The sequence below is a fragment of the Hydractinia symbiolongicarpus genome, chromosome 4 (genome assembly GCF_029227915.1).
Source record: "Hydractinia symbiolongicarpus strain clone_291-10 chromosome 4, HSymV2.1, whole genome shotgun sequence".
Classification (NCBI taxonomy): Eukaryota; Metazoa; Cnidaria; class Hydrozoa; order Anthoathecata; family Hydractiniidae; genus Hydractinia; species Hydractinia symbiolongicarpus.
Genome location: NC_079878.1, coordinates 22,498,787 through 22,521,678, shown reverse-complemented (window position 1 = coordinate 22,521,678; position 22,892 = coordinate 22,498,787). Strand labels below are relative to the sequence as shown.

The following is a 22,892-nucleotide window of genomic DNA, read 5'->3' as shown; positions in this document are numbered from 1 at the left end:
TTTGTTACATAACCATGTTTATTCCGAACAAGTTGTTGCATACTCATGTTTATTCCGAACAATTTGTTGCATACCTGCGTCTATTTCGAGCAATTTGTTACATACCCATGTTTATTCCGAACAATTTGTTGCATACCCGCGTCTATTTCGAGCAATTTGTTATATAACCATGTTTATTTTGAACAATTTGTTGCATACTCATGTTTCTTCCGAACAATTTGTTGAATACCCATGTTTATTCCGAACAATTTGTTACATAACCATGTTTATTCCGAACAATTTGTTGCATACTCATGTTTATTCCGAACAATTTGTTGCATACCTGCGTCTATTTCGAGCAATTTGTTACATACCCATGTTTATTCCGAACAATTTGTTGCATACCCGCGTCTATTTCGAGCAATTTGTTATATAACCATGTTTATTTTGAACAATTTGTTGCATACTCATGTTTCTTCCGAACAATTTGTTGAATACCCATGTTTATTCCGAACAATTTGTTACATAACCATGTTTATTCCGAACAATTTGTTGCATACTCATGTTTATTCCGAACAATTTGTTGTATACCCGCGTCTATTTCGAGCAATTTGTTACATAACCATGTTTATTGTGAACAATTTGTTACATAAACATGTTTATTCCGAACAATTTGTTGCATACATTTATTAATTTATTTAGGTAACCATAGTGTTATCTCATTTCAGTTATTCAACCAATTAACAGTGACCTGCAATTAAATTGAAACAGTACTAGTCAGCGACCCGTGAAAAAAAACTACGGGTTCACCTGTCCATTTTACACCGCATTGCGTGCATTTCGCTACTAGCGGTACCATTTGCGTGACAGTCGTGTACGGGTATTATAATATAGATATCAGAATCAAAGAAATCTGAGGGAAAGGATTAACAACAATACCTTACTACAGTACCATGTAATTTGATACACTTTATACTTTGTTATCCCATCGCATTCTTATATCTTACCTTGTCACACTCTTATTGGTTCAACAACATCCTTCTTAAAATGTTTTTTGTTATAAATATTGGAAAAACTAATGGCAGTGATTTAACTGAATAAAGCAACTAAAAATCCTTACCCTTGAAGTATCCATGTTTTCTATTTTTCTACCTCTCTCTAATTGTTTCGACTTCTCAGTTGTTACTTTTTAAACATTTTCTCCAGTTTAGTAACTTTTTAAGCGGATTTTATTATACTTTTGAACCTGTTTTGGTATTTCGGAAAATAAGGCAAGTTACTTGGGGCTATATAAAGAAATATTTTGTTATATTTTACATTTTTAAATGTTTATGAGATTTGATGTGACAATTGGCAGCCTTGTAGTAGAGCTTTGCTTCTTGTAGAGAGGATTGTGGGTTCAATCTCGCCCTACACTTGCTAGAGACTATAGCAGTGTGGATCGATCCAATTTGCCAAGCTTTCAGCATGAGAAGGCTGTCTAGTTAAGCGGTTGTTGTGCTTTAACGGTGCCTGTAACTCAAATAGGTCCTTTGGTTTCATTAAGGTTCCTTTCGAACGACCCTCACAGATAACAGTACCAATGTGAATTATAGAAGCCGTCCTGGGTAAATAATTGGAATAAAGCTATTTTAAATAGTACTTATTACTGATGGCTTGCTTATAAAATGTTTCATTTCAAGTTGAGGAATAATTTTTTAGACTTTCAAGATTGTGATAATCTTACTATGAAACCCCCAAAAATGTTTCGTAAAATTTAATAATGTTTATAAAATCATACAGATGTCCCACTATATCCTAATTTTAAAGCCAATAGAAAAGTGTTTTATTGTCTAGAGCTTCGGTATTATTTAGTTCTTTGTAAATATTAAAAAGTCAAGCAAACGAAAAAAAATTTCCAGGTGCTGACTGTGTTTTTTAACTTCAATGCATTTTTCTCTAACATTTCTTCACGGGTAAAAACCAATTTCATCTTGTAAGTGCTTTTCCTGTAGTTCAAAGAGGACTGTTTTTTTACTCCTTGTTCGATGTGTTCCCATTGCTTTTCATCCCTATTCTATCCTCTTCACGTTGCGTGTTGTTGTTCTTTATCAAGTCTATTAACGAATCCAATCCAACTTTAATCACACGAATTTCATTTCGTAAATTATTTATGTCAGTTTTAACATCGTTAATGTCTTCTTTTTTTAATTTACACAATTCATTCGCTAAATGGTGCAACGACAAAACATTATTCGCTCCAATACACTCATTTGCCTGAACGCCTTCTGTAGTATAAGAAATTAAAGAATCTACATTAGTCTCATATGAGTTATGAATGTTTCCATTTGGAATTTGTATGGAAATGTTTTCTGATTTTCTAGTATGTGTATTGGTATCAGAATAAGACTCGCATGTTCCACCTGATTCACGACCATTCGTACCTGAAAGCTGAGAATATATACCTAGATCAAGCCCTTGTTCTTGTAATGTGTTGTTATGCAAAGCGTTAACGTTTGTGTACATAGCAGTATTGCGTTCTGGACTTGATGCAGCAGGAAAAACATCTTGTTGTGTTGGTGCAGAAAGATTGTCTGTTAAGTAGGCCCCATTTGTAGAAGGGTAATGGTTAGCGTAACCTAAATTGCGATGGCTTTTTCGTCTGATTGCTTTTTTGTTATTGTTATCGGTTTCTTGTTCACTGTGTGCGTCTTTGTTTAAGGGGAGTTCTTTAGCTTTTAAGTCGCAATAAGGATTGCTTAACACTGGAGGGTCAGGAAATAAGCATGAAGATTCAAGAGAAAAGGTAGTACTCTTTATAGAATTTTCATCCAATTTTAAATCAACTTCCTGCACATCTGGTTTTTGATAAAAATTATCATGCAACTCGTATCTGCTCGAGGATATGTTAATTCTGTCTATGTTAGTTTGTTCAATATCAGGTAAATCAAACGCTGTCGGAGCTACAGAGTTATTGTTTTTTTCATCAGTTAAATACTTTTTTTCACCATCATCGCTATCCTCGCCTGACTCAAATAAAACAATGTCGTTACTACCATTGTGTTCTTCGTCAGAATCAGACGATCCAATTTTCATCAGACGACTTTTAAGGCTTGCAGAAGGTGATCTTTTAAGATCAGTCTCTCGATTTTGAAGTTTTTGTTGCCATAATGGTAATGTCGATTTTTTGGAGTTTTTTTTTCTTGAAGTTTTTTTTCTTCCATGTCGTTTCCTTCGTCGATCTTCATCAGATGAATTTTGAAAGCTACTCGAATCTGTGCTGAATGAATTTTCTTCTTCCTCTTCGATAGAATTCAAACCAGAGCTGTTAAAGGTAGTATTGCCCTATATGATAAATTGTGGAATATTTATTTACTGCCAATTCGAACAACAGTTGAAATTAAATACCTAAAATAAATATGCCATAAAATTTAAAATAAAAAGTCTTTACATATTATTTTTACTTACTTACTTATTTTTACTTACTTATTACTTAAATTCACTCAATTTTCGCGCACAACTATTTTAAATCTAAAGTCGAGCGAAAGGAAATATATATATTTATTTGGCTTAACTCTTTTCGATAGCTATCTAATTGTGCCATGTAACTGTATAATATCTAACTCTGCTCTGCTTCTATTTTTGAGTATTTTGTGATCGTTTTATGCCCCATGATAATAGCAATTCTACATCAAATTTTAATAATTGATTGTATGCCATTTCGATTAATTTTGCAAACCTTCGCGACATCAATTTGTCGACAGTGTGCCAGAACAAGATGTGTGTAGGATGTGTGTAGGGTGTGTGTAGGATGTAATTGACAAAGACGTGCGAATATCTTTAAGCGAATAACATAACGACTGACCGTTTTAAAAACGAATTTGTATTATTACTATCTCATAAAACTTTTTTTTATTTATTTAGCCCTATTTATATTGGGAAATAGAGGGCTCCTTAACCAACCCACTTTTTTATTATACCTACTTAACTTTGCTGAGTTGTAGTCCAAAAAAATTAAAAAAAGGTTTTTTGAGCATTGTTTTTACTCATTGTTTTTACTCATTGTTTTTACTCGTTGTTTTTACTATAGACCCAAAACGTAATATCATAATAGTATCATAGGAACCACTTAACAAACAAAATTTATGCACAAATTAGTTCAACCGACCTATATTATGTTCAAGTCCGAAAAATAATGCTAGCGCCAGCCAATTTTCATTCCAGCCAATCAATTCATTTTATACTGTAATATATTCCTGCGTAGTTTTCTTAAGAAAGAAGTAATGCGAATATCAGGCGTACCTCTTTAGTGTCTAGGTTAAAAGACAAGCTAATATTTTGTGAAAAATTTTCTGCAAAGTCTGGGTAATGCTTCAAAACTTCTTGAATACTTTCTCGTGTCAAGTATAATATCTCACAGTACATTAAAGCTCGAATATCTCCATCTGCACGTCGTAGAGGTCTGTTTTTGCAAATATGTCCACCAAATACATCACCAGACCCTAGTCAGTAAATACACGACACATACACTATACAAATACACAAAATACAGTATACAAAATATGGACTTTTTTAAGAGCTTAAGAATGCAAGTGCCATTCAAAGAAATGAAACTGTGCTTCCCACTGAATATTTCAAACCTGGTTCTACCAGGAAATGTTATTTAAATGTCCAAAAAGGTCGACAGGAATAAAATATGCAAGTTCGTCTTTTTCTTGACTATTTAAATCAATTTAAATTTATGAAATTCTCAGGATAAACAGTGAAAACGAAAAACACGAATCTCAATACTTGTTCTCAAATATCCTTTGGATGATAAGTATTTAAATGATTAATATTTTTATGATAAGTATTGATTAAATTTTATAGTCACTCGCGAAAATTAATTTCCGCAAAATTTACTATTTTTCGTGACCTGCAAAAATAAGAAAATATCACAAAAACAGCGAAGATATCAGTCTACCAAATTTTCCAATAATAAAGTATATTGATGATATATTTTTTAACCATTTATTCTAGCAGTAAGAGTGTTCAAAATATTAACAAGGGTCTCTTACCTAATATTGCTACAATGAAATCTTTCTGCACGACCTCCACTGTTCCTTTGTGAATATAGAATATTGCATTCACAACATCATTCTCTTTAATAACCATCTCTCCAGGACTAAAATAAGTCTTTTTTATCTTAAGGGATATCAACCTAAGGCAGCCACGACTTTCATGCATGAAACAAGGTAAGGATAAAAATCGTTTGTATAAATGTGAACATATATCAGCTTGTAGTTCAGTTGGGAAGCTGTCAAGCATCTAAAATAAAGGTCGAATACTTTAGCAAAAATTTGGTCCGTTGTTGCCGACCAACATTTTTTGCCAATTTATTTATCCGACCGAACTTTTTTGCCGATTATTTCTATTACCGACCTCCATTTTGGTCGACCCATTTCTTAATTCAATATTGGAGAAGAGCAAGTAAGCGTAGCAAAGGAAACAGAGATTCTTCCCTTATATGAGAATGTTTTTCTCCGTTCAGTGTGCCAGTGGGGTAGCTAAGTAGGTAGCTCATTCGCAAAAGACACAGACACATGGCATCAAGTATTTATAAAAACGAACCTCGACAACTTTACACGCACTCGGATATATTTTTTGTTTAAAATATTTCAGAAAATGTCCGAGTATATAATTTTTCTGAATTTTATGTTCTTCAAAATTATTTCCTAACAATTTGCTATTTGATTAGTTAATGATTTAAAATTCATGTTTATGTTGTGCAAACAAACTTAAGTTGTGTTTTATTGCGACTAAATTGATTACGGAATGTTGTCGATCTACTTTATAAAAAGAGGTCTTAGGGAGATCATTACCTGGGTCCAGAAATATTTCCTATTGTGTAAACTCTGTCCAAAAATACTTGAAAAAATTATTTTTAATGAAACGTATTTTACACAATTGTTTATAAAAAGTTAATAAATGAAAGTTTGGTAAAAAAAAATACAGCATCGGATGAAGATTAAACAAAAAACATAAAAAAGGACATCACCTCCTGCGTGTTGACTCCTTTGCTGATAGACCATTGCGAAATAAACCAGTCTTCGATGCGTCGTTTCAGCTCGTCATCTATTTGGTGCTGGCGTACAAATTGTTTGATTTGCGAGGCTTTGGCATGAAATTTTGCTCTTGCAGCGTAAAGTTTTTGAATAACTGCGGTCATGTTTCCAAATATGGCGGATTGTACAATAGCTACAAAAGAATGACACACACACACACATTGAACTTTTTCTTTAAAATACAACCTTTTTTAAAAACACAAAATCTCTTCTGAAATTATGCTCATATGCTTTTCATGACGTTTCATATATAATAAAGAAAAATGGAATTTCAAGAACTTTACCTCCAAGAAGAAGAACTAAAATTGAAAAAGTCTGTTCTGCAACTGTATTTGGAGCAATATTTCCAAACCCAACAGTGGTTAAACTTGTAAATACAAAGTATAACGCGTTTATATATTTCTGGTTTTCATTAAGTTGTTTAACTTTGCCAGTGTTATTGTAAAATAATCTTCCATTCTGATTACCTATAAGAAAACGTAACTGATAGAGAAGATACCCGTTCTAGCTAAATTTACTTTGAGTACATTCGCAAGTTAAAAAGTCATATTTCCCGATTACTTATTTTCGCGAATAAAAAAAACCTTTTCTGTGAATCCTCACAGTAAATTATTCTACTGAAAAACTTAAAATGCAACTTTTATACTTGATGGATTAACAAAAAGTATAATAAAAATTGAAAAACAAAATTAGAAAATTCACGATATTTTACGAAACTTGAAATACACGCACTAAGATTATTACACTGAATGTGGGTTGTTTTAGCACAAAAATTGGGAAAATAACAAGGTACGAAATAAATAACATCAATTAACCTAATTTGTGCAACCAACCAGTTGTTTTTCCATTCTGCATTTCCCTATAACCAATCACGTACCAAATACATGCAAACCAATGCGCAAGCAGCGCAAACGAAAACATCATGAGTAGTAAAAGCGAGGTTGTGTGCTCGATATACCGATTTACTCGTCGTATCACTCGAAATAAGCGAAGCAAACGAAATATCTTCAACACTGCCACATAAGGAAGCTGTATAAAAACATAGTATTGAATGTAATTATAGCAATATACAATAAAAAGAGATATACATACAAATATTACATATTGAAAAAACTTTCTTTTATTTCTTTATTTCATCTTTTATTTGAAAGATGTTAAATCATAGATATTCCAGAGATGTACTTTTAGTTTTGTAGTCAAGTCATCGATAAGAGGCTGTTTTGCAAGTATTAGGAAAAAATTGGAGGTAACGTAACAACATCTTGGCAGCTTTCAGGCTAAAATACCTTATTCCTAATGCGCAGCAAAGAAACTCATCTATTTCTTGCGTATTATATTTTTGCGGCCAATAACAATATGAACATATTTCACACGAATCAATTTTCGTTCGAATAACAATAAATAACAAGGAAATATAGTAAAATGCAGGGTTTTAAACAAATTACAAATGTAGATGTTTCGTTCATGTATCTTGTTGAGAGCTCTTGTTGTTAAAAATTATAAAAAAGGAAGAAATTTGACGCCTTTCCCCATTTGGTTTTGTTTGTTTTCGTGCATTAATTTTTGCGAAAAGCGTAATACACCTTTTCTTTCCTGAATTAGTTTTCTTTGCTGCTATTTTTCAACTTTTCTAACTTGATAAAATGTAAAATCTTCAGATTCTTACAGCGAACAAACAACCTGTTAAAACAGATCTTGCGCTGATTGACATGTGTTTAAACCTGTGTTTAAAACCGAGGCTAATTAGTTAAAAGCTAAGACTTTTACTGTAAAATTTATACACACACCAATTCAATGATGCTGAATGTGATCTTAAGGTGGCAGTAACCCTTTTAAAAATCGGAATTTTTTATTTACATAGTTAGTTACAGACTATATATTCATTTTTTTTCTGATATACCAAACTTGTCACAATTTTATAGCTAAAATACTATTATCTTTCACCAAAAATATTCAGCCTCGACAATTCCTCTTTAAAATAAAATTCATGAATAATTAATTAGTTATGCCGAATATGATTTAAGTCTACGCGCTTGTGAAATTGTACAGAAAGAAATGACGTAATTATTAAAGAGAAACGTTAATAACAACTAAGATGGCGCATTATGTAGAAATTTAAGACGATCTTCATTATGCTACACTGCACGAGTTTTAACTTTCGATAGCATTTTCGTTTTACTTTAAAATTTTTAGACATGCTTGGTGAACCATGCAGCCATGATACGGTGTGCGGAAATCTTTTTATTCGTAATATTTTTCTTTTAACAGTGTTCGATGCAGCAGGGGATGCTAACAAGGAATCTTTTGGAAAAACAAAAGGCTATTGTTAAAAAAATAAGAATGAACAAAAAAAATCCGCGCACCGTTTTAACAGGGTCAACCCAAGGTTCCTTTAAAATCAGAAGCTGATGAAAAATAACGAGATTGTAAAAAGTTGGAGCTCGTAGAAGCCGATTTTTTTTTGTTTATGATACATTTTTAAATAGAAATTTCTGCTGACTCAGCAATTTTAGTGTTAAGTTAAAATCATTTTATTATGTATTAAGGCCTATATTTTTAGGAAATAGTAAAAAAATGGTATAAATAAAGCACTGAATAAATAATTCAGCTATTTTGACAATTAAAAAAGGGTTACTGCCACCTTAAAGTCGAAACATCAAAAATAGAAAATTATATAAAATGTGTAATTCGGGAAATGTATATTTTTATATTAAATTACGGACACGACGAATTTTTTGTGCGAATGGGCGAAAATTGGTTAACACGAAAATTAGTACTAATAAGATACATTTTGCCCTCGGGGGTAGAGGTTTGGATGAGAAATGGAGATGCCTTTAAAAAAAACCTGCATTGATACTGTTGCCATGGAATTAACAATTTACGAAATACCGTAAATTAATTTTCATTTTATTATTGTTATTATTGAAATTTTTTACCCAGCCTTTTCAGTTCCTATATGTACTTCTATCAAGGAAGGTCCTTCGAAGGGTGTTCTAGCGCGTTTAAAGCTCAATTTAAGTTACAAAATTCTTGCAAGCAAAGCAATTGCCTTACTAGACAACCGCGGTATCAATCTCATACTTATGTTGAATGTTGAGCAGAAAGGATAAATTCTCTCTTTACAGTCTCTAACATGACTGGGTCGAAGCGAACGTTCTAGTACATGGCTACCAGTCTACACAAAAAAAGATACTAAAGTACATATTGTGAACCTACCAAGGAATTGTTAAGAAGCATTATTAACTCAAATGGTACAGTAGCTATACAGTCAACCAAAAACCAGCCTTTTAAGTAATTTTTAGATATGTCGGACGGATTCGTTACTAGCTTGCCTGTTTTAGGCTCGATATATGTCGTGCGAAAATTAACAACGATATCGCACATAAAAATAAGTTCTAAGATTAAATCCAAAACAAGTAGGGTATTGATGGTGAAAGCTACATTTAATGGAACAATAATAGCATTGTAAGCGACCAAGAATAGAATAATCCAATCCCATATCAATCTTTTTCGTCCGAAATGTAACAGCATTAACTTGGGAAGTTCTGTATTTTCGAGTTTGTATTGTGGAATGATTTGCGCCTGCGTTCCAACCTAAGTAAAAAAATTATTCTCTTGAAATCCACCTTTTAGAAGATAACTTGATTAGTACTCTAAAATTTAGTAAATGTTGATAAATATTTAGAAACTAGTCGTTAGCACGTGGAAAATCCACGGGTTCGCCCGTTCTTTTATACCGCATTGCGTACTTCTCGCTATTGCGCAGCTAAGCTACCATTTTGCGTCACAGATAGACAGACAGACAGACGTATACGGGCATTATAATATAGACTAGTCGTTGCCGTGAAAAAATCCACGGGTTCACCCGTCCCTTATATTTACCCGTCGCAACAAAGTGGAAAAAAATATATCGCATTTGATGTTCGTGTTTCCGTAACATCATTTTCTAACTCGGCGGGGGGTCTGCGCAGAGACAGACAGACGACAGCTATTATTATAGAGATGCAGCAATTTATCTTCTTAACTTAAGGTAGCCCTAATTAAAGACGTATGGTTTTTTTAACATATGAATAGGTATAAAACATGGTTTTGGCCGTTAGTATAAATCGATACCAAGAGCTCTCTGTAAAATGTAGAATTTTGGATATAGAAGATCAAGAAGAAATGATAAGAAGTTAACTGTACTCTAAATACCAGTTATTGACTGTATATATACTACAAAAAGATTCACAATTTACCGTCATTTTGCGAACCACTCCGGTTTTTAAGGTATTGGCTTGATTAGCTGTAATTCCACTTGGTACGGAAAGTGGTAGCAAACAAGAACTAAGTACAGACTGTTTTCTCTGCACTGATTCCATAAATTGTGTCATTTCTTCAGCAGAGCCTAATGACTTTATATTGTAGTAACTATTGTATTGCACCATTTGATTAATAGAAATCAGTGGCTTCTTCTTACGCCTTAATGAAGCACGAAGACTTTTCCTCAAATCAGTTTGTAACATACTTGAACTCTCATGTACAGTAAAATCGATTGTCTAGGTCATAATTAGACCTCGCATAAGACTAAGCTAAGTCAAAAAAATTATTCCGTTTTATACACACTGATTTCTCAGGTTTGATTTATTACATATTAGCAGCAGCTACAACAACGTACGTACGCCAGATGTGATGAGAAAATCAGGAAAGCAAATGTATGCGAAGAAACGTGAGTAAAATTAATGAAATTCATAACAATTACCAGCGTTTAAAAACTTAAAACCGTCTTCTTAGAAGAAACGTGTCGCCTTACACCTCGTTAAGTCTGTGGCTTTGTCTTAACACCAAAAATTGCACATGATCCACATATTAAAAATTTGAATATCAAAACAGAAGAGGAAATAAAACTAAGGGCAAATTTTTCACATTATATCGTCTGAATTATTTACTTGAAGCGTATTCTAAAGTATTTTGTTGTATTTTCATCCTACATATCTCTGACCTTTTATAAAAAACCCATACATTAGCTTAAAGGGGAGAGGAAACAAATGGTCTATTATAATTGCTTTTATTTTACATATTTTCTCATTTTAAAATGTTTTCTCTTTTTTATAATCCACACAAGAAAATGAAACAGGTGTGTTGTGGCTGGTTTTATAAAAGCATATTTTGATGAAACTCTGATAGCCTATTCGATATCTTGTTATGCTTTTTTTAACACAAATCTTTTATCTCTTTAATGTTCAATTGAAATTGAGTAAACAGTTAACAATATTTTCTATGGTTAAAATTCATCCGGACTCTTCCATACTCTTAAAACACTAAGACACAAGATTTTATAAATTTTTGTACACGATTTGATTAACCAATCTTGTTTACTTAGCGCCACGTTTGTTCATAAACTGTGAATCTCGTGAATTAAAAATGTCTTTCCAGTTATAATGCACGGTAGAGAAGAGCAAAAGGATAAAAAGGAGATGTGAAAAGAAAAAACAAACTCGACAAAATGACGCAAGATATTGACAACTTCTCGTGCGATGCAAAGTTTTGATTTTCGTTAAAAACAACGGACATACGCATTTAGAAAATATAAACAACTAAATAAATCAAACTAATTTCCCGAATTTCCCAATTATGTCAAACTCAATAAAAGAGGTCGATACTAAAATTGATTTTTATCCCCAAGTTCCTTAGTAAAAGGTAGAATAAATTACCTAATTTCGTGAATATTTCTGTTTGCTAAGTCCCTCAATTGCAAACCGAAAAGTACGGTCAAACCCTTCATATAGCCGAGCTTTCTAAGAATAGCCTCGTTTTTAAAATAATTAATTTCTTCAAATCTAAATAAAATGCAACCAGAATATTATATTGCTCTAAAACTTCATTTTTGTCATGATAATTTGATATTCTATCTGAATATCCTTACTTGAAGAGCATAGAACCATAATAAATTTTAGATGATGCCATAATTATTATAATTTATGAAATTCGGGAAAAGTGTATTAAAAACGAAATATTAGCTAAAAATTCCTTTAAGTGCCTTTTGGACTTTGAGTTTTCAAGTTAGCTGTATGAATTTCAATAATAGCTATTTTACCCCACCCGGCCTGCTTTTTCACTTACAGAATGTGTACGCATGTACAAAACTCCTTAAAGTTAAAGAAAAATTTGACAAGTCATCTATTGTCGAAGGAGTCTTTTAATTGCCCACGATGTTGGTATCCCATGTTAACAACCCTACACATAACTTAAAATAGGAAAACTTTCCACAAAAAAGCTACTTACTGTAGTTGCATGGTGTTGCGTGTTTGTATTATATTTTTCTCCTGAGTATTGCCGTTGCAAATGAAACAAAACATCACGGCTGAACTTCCTTTTCTTTTTCAGTGGTTGCGATTCTTCAGTTTTTACTGCAATGTAAATTAAGGGTAGCAATATGAAGCATAGGGCGCGTAAAAACTATATTTTGGCGATATTATGACCGAGATTTGATAGTTCTTCAAAACTTTACAGTTTTGCTTAGCTTTGATCAGTTTTGATCAACTTAGGGCTACTTTTGCGAAACTTATTTTAGCAATCTGCTCTTTGTAATGTTTTGGAATTTAAAGTTTCAATAGGGTAAAAATTGCTAAGTTCCGAAAACTTTGGTAGTTCAAAAAAAAGTTCTTTCCTTGTAATAGGTTCCCCAAATTTGCATAAAACCTGCCGTATTCTGACATTAGTGCTCTCGTCAGCATCTTTGCTGTGACGTCATTCCTTGAAATACCCAAAATCTAGTCTATATCTATTATTCACGTACTGTTCAAAGTTTCAGGTTGAAAAACGCAGTTCTGACCCTTTCCGCGAAATTTTATATTTCTAAACACGTTAAAGGGGAGGCGAACAAAAAACATTTTTGTGGCAGCCACAAAATAAATTTTAAGCGAGGAAGCAAAGATTAAGGAGTCTCTAAATCCCAAAATCTAATAAAATAACTACTATAAGCACACACAAATAACTATGCTTAATAACTGAATATCCATATTCCTTACAAGCAAGATCTTAGTCTTCATGGCTGTAGGTGGCAAGAAGAATCAATTTTAAGATGTACTTACCAATAAACTTAACAAATAAGATATTTATGAACCCAAAATATTTTACATGCAATCGTAGTCGCAACAAAATAATAATTCTTTTGTAATTTGGTTTGCTTTTTCACAACATACTTCCAGCTTCGAACAATGAAGTTTATAGTGATGACGCCAAATCCGATAAATACACAGACCGGAATTTTTTAAAAACAAATCGAACGTGCAACGGTTTCAGCTTTGCTTACAGTAATAAAAAAATATTTTGGTCGTGTTATTCAACTAATAGCATTTTTGCTATTTTGATCTTTAACTTTTGTCTTGTTTATTATTTTTGATAAAACAGTGGGATCATCGATGCGCTGACATCACAATACACAGAAAGATCTAATATTGTTTTTAAATATAACCACCAGTTTTGCAAATGTGTAAAAATACTGAACTATAAAATAACTGGATGAGAGAAAAAATGTTATTTTGTAACAAACTCCTGTGAACAGATGTTTTACGGAACATTCCAGACCAGCGTATCTGGTCTTTGGAATTAACTCTATCATCATAAATTTTCAATCAGCAGCCGTGCCCGCGCTGTTCGCCCCTCCTTTAAAAGTTTGTCTCACATTTTCAACATATTAAAATTAGGATTTCGCCAAGCACTTATTTAGACTTACAGACAAAAAGAATGATTCCCCGATGTGGACAATACTAATCATTGTCATAAAACCCTCCCATAAATAATCACCTGTATACTCTGTCGGAGTGTTCTTTTTTACTTCTTTGTGGGACACAAGAAAGAGTACAACATCGTTTTTTTCATTACGAATTGGTATGACATCCAGAAGACAAATAAATGAAGATCCTAAATGAAAAATATTTATTAAACACTCAAAAGCTGATTAAGAATTGCACTTAACATAGTATCTCTTCCTGAAAAATCCATGGGTTCGTCCAACCTTTTTATACCGCATTGCGTGCGTCTGGCTACTTGCGCAGCTAAGCTCTCATTTTGCGTGACAGACAGACGGCAGACGTATACGGGTATTATAATATAGATTTACCAAATCTCCATTTAATAAATCCATTTGTTGTCAACCCTTGACAGTTCGTTGAATTGGGTACACTGTAGTGTATTTGTGCCACCAAGGAGGAAAGAGTATTCACTCGATTTTTTCACCGCCTGAGGGAGTTTCATCACATTTGCGATATTTTTCTAATATTTTTTTGTTTGGAGTTGAATCTTCATCTGCATAAGTCGCTACGTAGGGACAAGTTATTTTCTAATTCATTGCATTCAATCGAAAATAACTTGATTAATTAACTCTGTATAACCTTCGTATATGCAATACAAGTGCTGTAATCAGATTAGGTAGTAGTATATCAGACTAGGTAGTTATGCAGTCGGAACATAAAATTTACAAAAGAATTACAAATATATAATTATTCTACTCGAAAAATCACACACTAAGGGCGGGTAGGTGGGTGTGATATTTTCCAGCTTATTCTGCCCTTTTATTTTCTTTGTCACGTGACGAAGCAAAGTGGACTAATAAATTCATTTATCGACGGTGATTAGTAGTTGTATCGCCAAAAATACACAGTGGAGCAGGTCCACGCCCGTAGGTTGCTATTGATTTGACATATTAACTCATCCTATTTAAAGAAGTTTTCGAGAATCCATTGCACGCATTGGCATACTGGTTCTGATGCCATTGTATAAAAAAAGTATAATTTTTCCGGCCTCGCGCATTTTGCGAACCCCTAATGACCAAGTCCCACCGTTAATTTATGTTGTTTAGAAACAAACCGAATTAGAATTTTTACGCATTGCATTATTAGTTAAGGACAAGAAACTAAAAAGTTTTCTTCACTAAAAAAGTTTAATCCCATTCGGTCTGACGTTTTTTTTTTAATAACTCCTTATTGTTATGTTATATGTCTATGAAACTTACTGAGCTTCAATATTTATCTATTAGACACCTGCATACCAAATTTTTAGGTTCCAGACCATTCAGAGGCTTTGATATTGGCCATTACTCGAAACTACCCCTAAAAATGTCTATGAAATCTCTTTAATGGGGAAAAACTCATGTTAGGATTATCCTTATCATTATCATTAAGATTTAATTTTGCATAATTTGGACACGTGATTAATCCGATTTCCCGATTTTGTCCGATTTTACGCAAAAATCGGAAAAAATCGGATTTTCAGGCAATTTTTGGCAATTGTTTATGCGATCCACGTAAAAAACCGAGAAATATATTAAATATCTTTTATTTAGCTTTAAGAAAATTCAAACAGAATGCAAAAATTCGCTCTGGAAAAAAAGTAATTAAATTTTAAGCAGATAGTGGCATTTTTACCAAATTTCAAGCTTCTGATGACGTCAGAGAAAATGTGCTGACGCAAGCAAAAATTTATTGCTGCCATTTTGTACCTTTTATGACGTACTATAAATGTGCCAAGATTGATTCAATTTAAACTACCCTATAAAAAGTTATTGAGAGGGGGGATTCCCCCGGTCATAGTATGTTCGAAAAACCCCGGACCGAATAGGGTTAAGCAGATGTTTTTCTGCAGTTTTGTATTCTCAAATTTTATTTTAAATTCTGGTCGTAAATTTTAAGAGATATTTTTTTTACTTTTTGTTTATTTACACATTTTTTAATTAGATATAATATAGTAGTTTGAGATATGACTGCATGATTAATGATTTTACATTACCGGTGTAACCGTAAGTAATTACTCCCCGAAAAAAATTACTCCCCCAGTAATATTTTCCAGGGAAATTATTACTCCTGGAGTGGTAATTTCCCAGGAAATTATTACTCCCACACGGAAATTATTACTCCCTTGAAATCACTCTTTTATGAAAGGAGGGGTACTTTTTTCCCAGTAGAAACTAACTTTTCCTGTAAAACTAACTCTCATGAAGACATTCCATTGCACATTCGAATGTGCGGGCTTCCTTTATTCATAGTTTTTATAGTTCTTTTTATCGATTTCTAATCTTAAACAGTTCTTTTTCTATGTTTTTCTAGAGTGTCAAGCTCCAATTATTTTTACTTTGTTTGATACATTTTTTAAACTCAAACGTTTATTTATCTACAACAAAATAATATTATTTGCTTTATCCGATAAGTTCTTAAGCTCAAGGTCAAAAGTTTGTATTTCTATTATTTAAAGCTCTAATAATCTATTATTTATTTCATTTATACATTTTTAAGCTCAAGCACTTCATTTTTTCCAGATTTTATAAGATTTCAAGCTCCAAAAAGTTTTTTCTCCTGTGATTTGAGCCGATTGTACTTTTTTGTATTTGTTAAATTTATTTAAAGTCAAGTTCAGCTGCATATATACATAGAGATATCTCTGACATGTACTAACCATTTATAAGAAACAATTAAAATCATCTGATTCTGAAAGCTTTTTGTATTGATATATCTTTAAACAACTCTTGCTTCTTTTAAAAGCTTGTATTTATATAGATTTTAATGTTCCCACTAAAAAAGAGAAGCCAAACCCACCCAACCGGATTTTTAACTCTTTCGGTAGTCCACTGTAAGTTCTCTTAATAAATTCTTTTTATCAGCATAATAATGGTCATTTTTTATTTATTAAGGTAGGGGAGTAAAAATTTCCTGATACTCCCGGGATATTGTAACAATATCCCGGAAAATAAGTACTGGGGAGTACTTATTTTCTAGTAAATTATTACTGGGGAGTAAACTTCTAGGGGAGTCTGTTTTTACGGTGACACCGGACGTTCGTCCACGAGTGCTTCATACCACCATGTTTGCACTATTTAGTTTTAAATAAAATGAAGTAGCAAAAAAAGCGACAGTAGCAGTCAGCCATATTTGTTACAGTTGTCATTATTTATTTGTCACTCTGTTTATTACTTAGCTAGATGATCTATTTGTATCACTTTTTGTATTAGGCTATTATTTCTACAAATTTTAGCTGATCACAATCAGATGACGCTTAAAGGTAAAACAATCTTATAAGTAGATCGGTGAAGAAGATTAAACAATGATTCGTGCATCTTCCTTCCCTTACGCTAGCATTAAAGGTGCGAATTTGCATTTAATAATATCGATTTTATATGCCACATATAGAACAGAGCCAAGAAATTGTAATACGAGTATATAAGACAAACCGCTTTTCTTGTGAAGCATAAGTTCTGTTTTGTATTCTGATTGCTTCATGAATGCTTCCCTTATTTTTTCGATTTTATTCACGTTCGTCTGCATGCCATACAGGAAGCTGCAATCACAACTTTTTCCCAACAATTCTTTCCGTGAAAATTCTGATAATAAACAAAACCCATCGCTGCAGTAAATTATTGGAAACCCGCGGTGAGATTCTGCATTCCCCAAAACAAAGTTGCTCACTGAAAAAAAATGAAAAGAATCATTTATTTTAAAATTTAGGATGATAACTAGCGTAGGTAGGAACCAATGCTGTAGGAAGTTTATCTCGTGGAGCGACTAGAAACGTTAGAAATACACAAATTTTGCCAAAATAATGGCAAACACTGCAAATTTTAAAGTCCGTCTCTATAAACAATAATTTAGGCTATTTTTATATTACATTTACGTAATTTGAACTTGTCAATGTTAATAGCAGACTTAGGATTAAGATCTTAAGTTACTTGGTTAAAAACCAAACTCTTAAACGTCAGCATGACTCTTTTCCTGATATATCGGCACATTTGGGTCCTGAAGTGGATTATTTCGTAATTTCAGAATGGTAACAAGTGGAACTAGCGCATTGTAAACGCTGCTTAACAAACGAATATGCAGAAATTGCACTTTCGCAACTTCCTGACTTCGGATTATTGTCGAGTTGATGCTTCTTGCTAACTCCAAAAACAGCCAAAAAACTGCTGTTATGACATGAGGCTTTTATCTTTCGGATTATAGAAGTTGCAACGAAATACGAGCAGTAGAATAGTTGCTCAACTGTATCAGATTGTAGGTTAATCCAAAAGATTACATGGATAAGTACAGTTGAACTCATGCAATTCAAACTCCAATAATTCTAATAATCATATAAATCGAACGAATGCCCGTCCGAGTTTACTCCAAAATCCTTATAAGAAAACTCCTATAATTCGAACTCATGCAATTCGAAAAATCATGCAAATCGAACAATTTTCTTTGTCCCATGAGCAAATTGTGATCATGTAATTCGAATTTTGAACTTCTCGTCCGTTTAAAGTTCCAAAACTCAAATTTTTCCAATAATCGAACTTTCTCGTGAAAATCGAGAATTTTTTAACAATCGAACTTTTTATTGAAATAGAATGTTTTGAAAAAGCTTTTGAAGTGTTTTTGTTTGTCTGTTGATATTCTACATCATTCCCAACAATGGCATCCAAGAGTGACACAATGGCAACAGTGACACAATGGCATCCAAGAGTGACACAATGAGGTGACTTAAAAAATAAAGTATAATGATTTAAAGGATCTGGAAAATTTGTAGCACTTGTTTTACACTTTGCTGGGATAGTGTTTACAGCGGTATTAATTATCAATGTTGGTAATTATAAGCGCCGTAAACACTATCCCACCAAAATTCGGCCGAAAAAAGTCAAACTCCTATAATTTGAAACTCATGTAATTCGAACAAATTTTGAATCTCCTTGAAGATTCGAATTACATGAGTTCAACTGTACCTATTAACCATGTTAGAAAATTATTTGAGAATTTTTTAAAAAAGATTTAAAGACTTCATCTTAAAAAATAACAATTTATGAGAAGGTATGGTGCCCGCCATCGCCACTCCATTTCTTTTCCGACTTAATAAAGCGATGATTCCTTTTTATTTCAACACTAAGAACAGAAGAAAATGTAAGTCATGTCATAAAAAAAGGTGCATTGTTATAATATACGGAAAAAAAAGACTACTCGACTAGAAAAACGCATTCCATCCCTATCCCAACATATCATCTTGCATGTATTTTTTCTCAGAATTACGAGACTGCGCCAAAGAAAGGTTTTATCAACTTTTTTATTCTTTTTAACTATCTTCTTTGAAAAATTTCGAATGTTTTAATTTTACATTCACGATCAAAGTCTAGGAAAAAGAAATTACTTGATACTCACTGGGCGTCTACTTACTTACTTGATACTCGCTAGGCGTCTGACTGCGTCTAGTTGCGCCTGTTGTCCTTTGATTGCGTCAGGGTACGTCTATTTGCGTCTAGTTGCGCCCGGTTGCGGATGAGGCGCACAATGAGTATGACTTTTAGACGCTACTTGACGAGACTACATCCTTGTGCACGCGATAGTTTCGTTAGTAGACGCGTAAAACAAACAAAAAAATTCCTAGCGTCTAACGATCAAAGAATGCCACATTGTAAACAAAAAACCAACCTCGCTCCCAGAACTTTGTGTCTCTCATTGGCGTTGTTTTTATTAATAGGACATGCAAAAAGAGACAGCATGTCTTGGGATGGTGGTTGCAAAAAAACATGTTTAAATTCGCTTTTTAAGTTTTACTGTTTTGCGCAAATAAAAGTCGATGCTAAAAATGATAAGGATTCGAGTAGGATCCATCTCTGAACTTATTTTGGACACAAAGTATAGGATGAATTAATGGCTCAACCAAATATTTATTACTAAATATTCTGTTTCTTTCCGGGGTTTTTTTCGTGTTCTTTAAAAACTATACATTTGATATAATGTGGCCCAAGGATAAAAAACAGACCAACAGATCAGAAAATAAATAATTTTTTCTTTATTTCGTATAGTAGCTAAATAATTCAACAAATTAAAATGTCTTTATAAAAAACAATTTTTATTTATTTATAACTCTATTTTTGCAACATTTACCTGGTGAATTTTCTAAATACTCAAATAGAAGTAATATTTTTCGACTTACCACTGCCATCAAATTTTTTTCCAAGACTTTCAAAAAATGAATTGCCACCTGCAATTCCTTTTTGGTTAAACACCATGATAGCTACGATTGCCTTCTTTACTTTAAATCCTACACAAAAAAAATGTATTTTTTATTACTTTAGCAGAATATTTGTGTAAAATATTTTGTCCTTAATGGTGAAACCGTTATGATAGACTAAATTTGCAGAACAAAGCATTTTATAATAAGTCAAAAAGCCTTTTAAACCCTTTGGTACACCTAATATTGTTCAATAGAACTACAGAGTTCCCATTTTTAATCACGATTTAAGAAAAGTCTCCGAACCAACAAAATATATTAACACAGCAAATAAATCCACGCTTGTACACGCTAACTTCAGTAAAACTAATCTCGTTTGTGGGAAGGAAGAGTTTTTCCTTAAATAATTCCTTTTGTTAGTTTCACCTGTTTATAAATAATTAATATAAGTATTTATTTCTTTTTTCTTTTTTGTGCCTTGAGAATTTTTTAAGGTTTCGATAAAACTAAGTGAAAATTATAAGAGAAAAAAAATTTTCTGCAGCAAGATTGCTGCTAGAATCATAGAAAAATGTCTCCCTAATTTGGTTGTTATATATAGATGTTCTTATCTTTCTATGCGAAGAGAATGCATGTACGGGCGGTCTCATATTTTATACTTTGCGTTTAATAATGCGTGGCAAGATAAAGAAAGCTTTAAAAACCTATTCTCACAAAACACACAATATTTTTACATCCTTTTCTTTAATTATATTTTTTTTCTATCTACCTTTTTATTATTTGCTGTTTAAAAATGATTAAATTTATTGAGGATCCTAAAAATTAAATAGTTTGATATCACCTGCAAAATTTACCTCTTTTTAAAAATAGGCCGGCAATCCTAATACAGATATAACCCAAATATACATGAATGTAAGTTTGACTCGTGGCCTTGTGGTAGAGCTTTCGCCTCCAATGTGAAACGTCTTGGGTTCAAACCTCGGCCGAGTCATGCTAGAGACTATAAGTGTGTATCCGTCCTTTCTGCTTAACGTTCAGCATGAGAATAGGTTGATATCTTAGGCGGTCGTCTTGTTGAGTGGCTGTTGTGCTTGCACGCCCTTCCGTAGCTCAAATGTGGGCTCCAATTGCACTAGAACCTCCTTGGAGGACCATCATTGATAACAGTTCTATTAGAAACTGAAAAGGCTTTCCTGGATAAATCTAGCAACAACAAACTTTTGATATTTTATTGCGTAAAGACCTCCAATGCTAACTTGATCTGTCGAGATATCGATAGTTTAGTCTCTTCCTGCTTTGTAGCACTGAAATATCGATAAAGCCTGTGGAAAAATCCACTTACGCAGGAAAACAATCGAAAAGAGAATTGTCGCTTGAATTTTGCTGACGTCAGCAACTGGTTAACACATTTCTAAGAAGAAAAACTTGTGTATGTCATGCCGACTTCAGCAAAATTATTAAAACAACCTATATTTTTTCCATTGTTCTTCTGCTTAAGTGGATTTTTCCACGGGATTATAGACAAGATGCAATAGTTATACTAAGTTTTTTTGATTTTTGTTGAGAAAGGGGCAGGTTTTTTGAAATAAAATCAGCCTTTCTTTTTTTTATCTTTCTATACGAAGGGAACGCATGTATGAGCGGTTTCAAAGTAGAGTCCAAATGATAATAAAAATGACAAGAAATTAAACATTTTAGTAATGCTTGTTTGATGGTCTTTTGTTTTGTCTTATTTGTGCACAGCGCGTCTATTTATTAAATAAAATTTTAAAATCCAAAAAAGTGTATAATTTCTCACACTTTTTTTACTTCTTGCTTTTTTTTCCTTTCTTGTTTTTCTTCATTTCTTGTTTTTTTTTCTGTTTCTGTTTAGATTTTTTAATTTCTGTGAGTATTTTTTCTTTTCGCATTTTTTTTTTATTTCTTGCTCTTCGTCACTTCTCAAGTCTTTTATGGCCATAATTCTCACCCTTTTGATCCACTTCCCACATTTTATTTGTGACTTTCCTCACTTTTCTTACTTCTCACTACTTTATCTTTACTCTTTGTAGTATAAAAATTTGGTTTAGCACTATTTTTCTCAATTTTCTCATAAAGAGTATGAACGTGCGTTGTGTAGTGTATCAGTTTGTAACTCCATCGTCCGATTTTGTCGCTTTTTCTAATCTCATCGCACTTTGTAACCTATTTTGTCGCACTTTGTAACCCCAAACCTATCGTACTTTGTAATCCCCTCTTTTCACACTAATCCCTTACAAATGAAGAGTATAAGATTTTTTGATGTGCATGTATTTTCGTGTTGCGAATCTACATAACCTTTTATCAACTTAAAAAACTTAACTTTTAGAACAATATCGTATTTTTCTGCAGGCATGACCTATCTGATATATGTTGGTGGATGTTTTTACTCTTAATTTCAAACAAGAATAAATTTTACACATGAATTTTTTGAGTTCTTTTTTCTATGGAAGTTCGTTCATTATTATTTTATTTACGATAATATTTCGAAACGTCTTGACTGTGTCTTTTTCAAATCAATTTTGAATAAATTTTTTTAAATCAGATTTGAAAAAGAAAGAAGAATTATTAATTCATATTATACACGTTCATTTGAGATGACATTTAAAGATAACTTTTACACATCTTTCTGGAAGTTTCTTGTGACTAACTCAACATTCGATAATTTTCTCTGTTTGAAATAAGTCAGAAACAAATCGAACTTTGCGTTACTGATTTCTTATGAACCGGAAAAAAACAGGAGAATGCATGGTCTCTTCGTACTAACGCGGTGTATCAATTTAAAGGGGCTATGAAACGATTCAATAAGCTCAATCCCTGTACATTTTGAAAAATAGCGTGTGACCACTAACAAAAAGTCAA

General features: G+C 32.6%; 1 protein-coding gene across 2 annotated transcripts; it reads right to left on the bottom strand.

Moving 5' to 3' along the window:
• Positions 1–1,722: 1,722 nt before the first annotated feature.
• On the bottom strand, positions 1,723–21,321 carry LOC130641871 (potassium voltage-gated channel subfamily H member 2-like). 2 transcript variants are annotated; one of them, XM_057448872.1, is made up of 12 exons: positions 20,867–21,321; positions 19,995–20,102; positions 17,266–17,499; positions 13,851–13,967; positions 12,327–12,451; positions 9,279–9,656; positions 6,878–7,091; positions 6,347–6,529; positions 5,996–6,195; positions 5,016–5,265; positions 4,261–4,460; positions 1,723–3,303 (listed from the first exon to the last, which is right to left on the bottom strand). In XM_057448872.1, exons 2-12 carry the CDS (start codon positions 20,068–20,070, stop codon positions 1,993–1,995), a joined length of 3,288 nt encoding a protein of 1,095 aa, XP_057304855.1. In that variant the 5' UTR covers positions 20,071–20,102; positions 20,867–21,321; the 3' UTR covers positions 1,723–1,992. The 2 variants fall into 2 exon arrangements, with proteins under 2 accessions (XP_057304855.1, XP_057304856.1); XM_057448873.1 differs by lacking the exons at positions 12,327–12,451; positions 13,851–13,967; positions 17,266–17,499; positions 19,995–20,102; positions 20,867–21,321 and adding an exon at positions 10,301–11,655.
• Positions 21,322–22,892: the final 1,571 nt, after the last annotated feature.

Excerpts from the sequence above, each read along its gene's own strand:
- LOC130641871 (XM_057448872.1), bottom strand. The coding sequence starts at position 20,070 with ATGGTGTTTAACCAAAAAGGAATTGCAGGTGGCAATTCATTTTTTGAA. Across the intron at positions 17,500-19,994 it reads AAAAAAATTTGATGGCAGTG|TGAGCAACTTTGTTTTGGGG; the intron begins GTAAGTCGAAAA and ends ATTTTTTTTCAG. Across the intron at positions 12,452-13,850 it reads CACTCCGACAGAGTATACAG|TAAAAACTGAAGAATCGCAA; the intron begins GTGATTATTTAT and ends TTTACATTGCAG.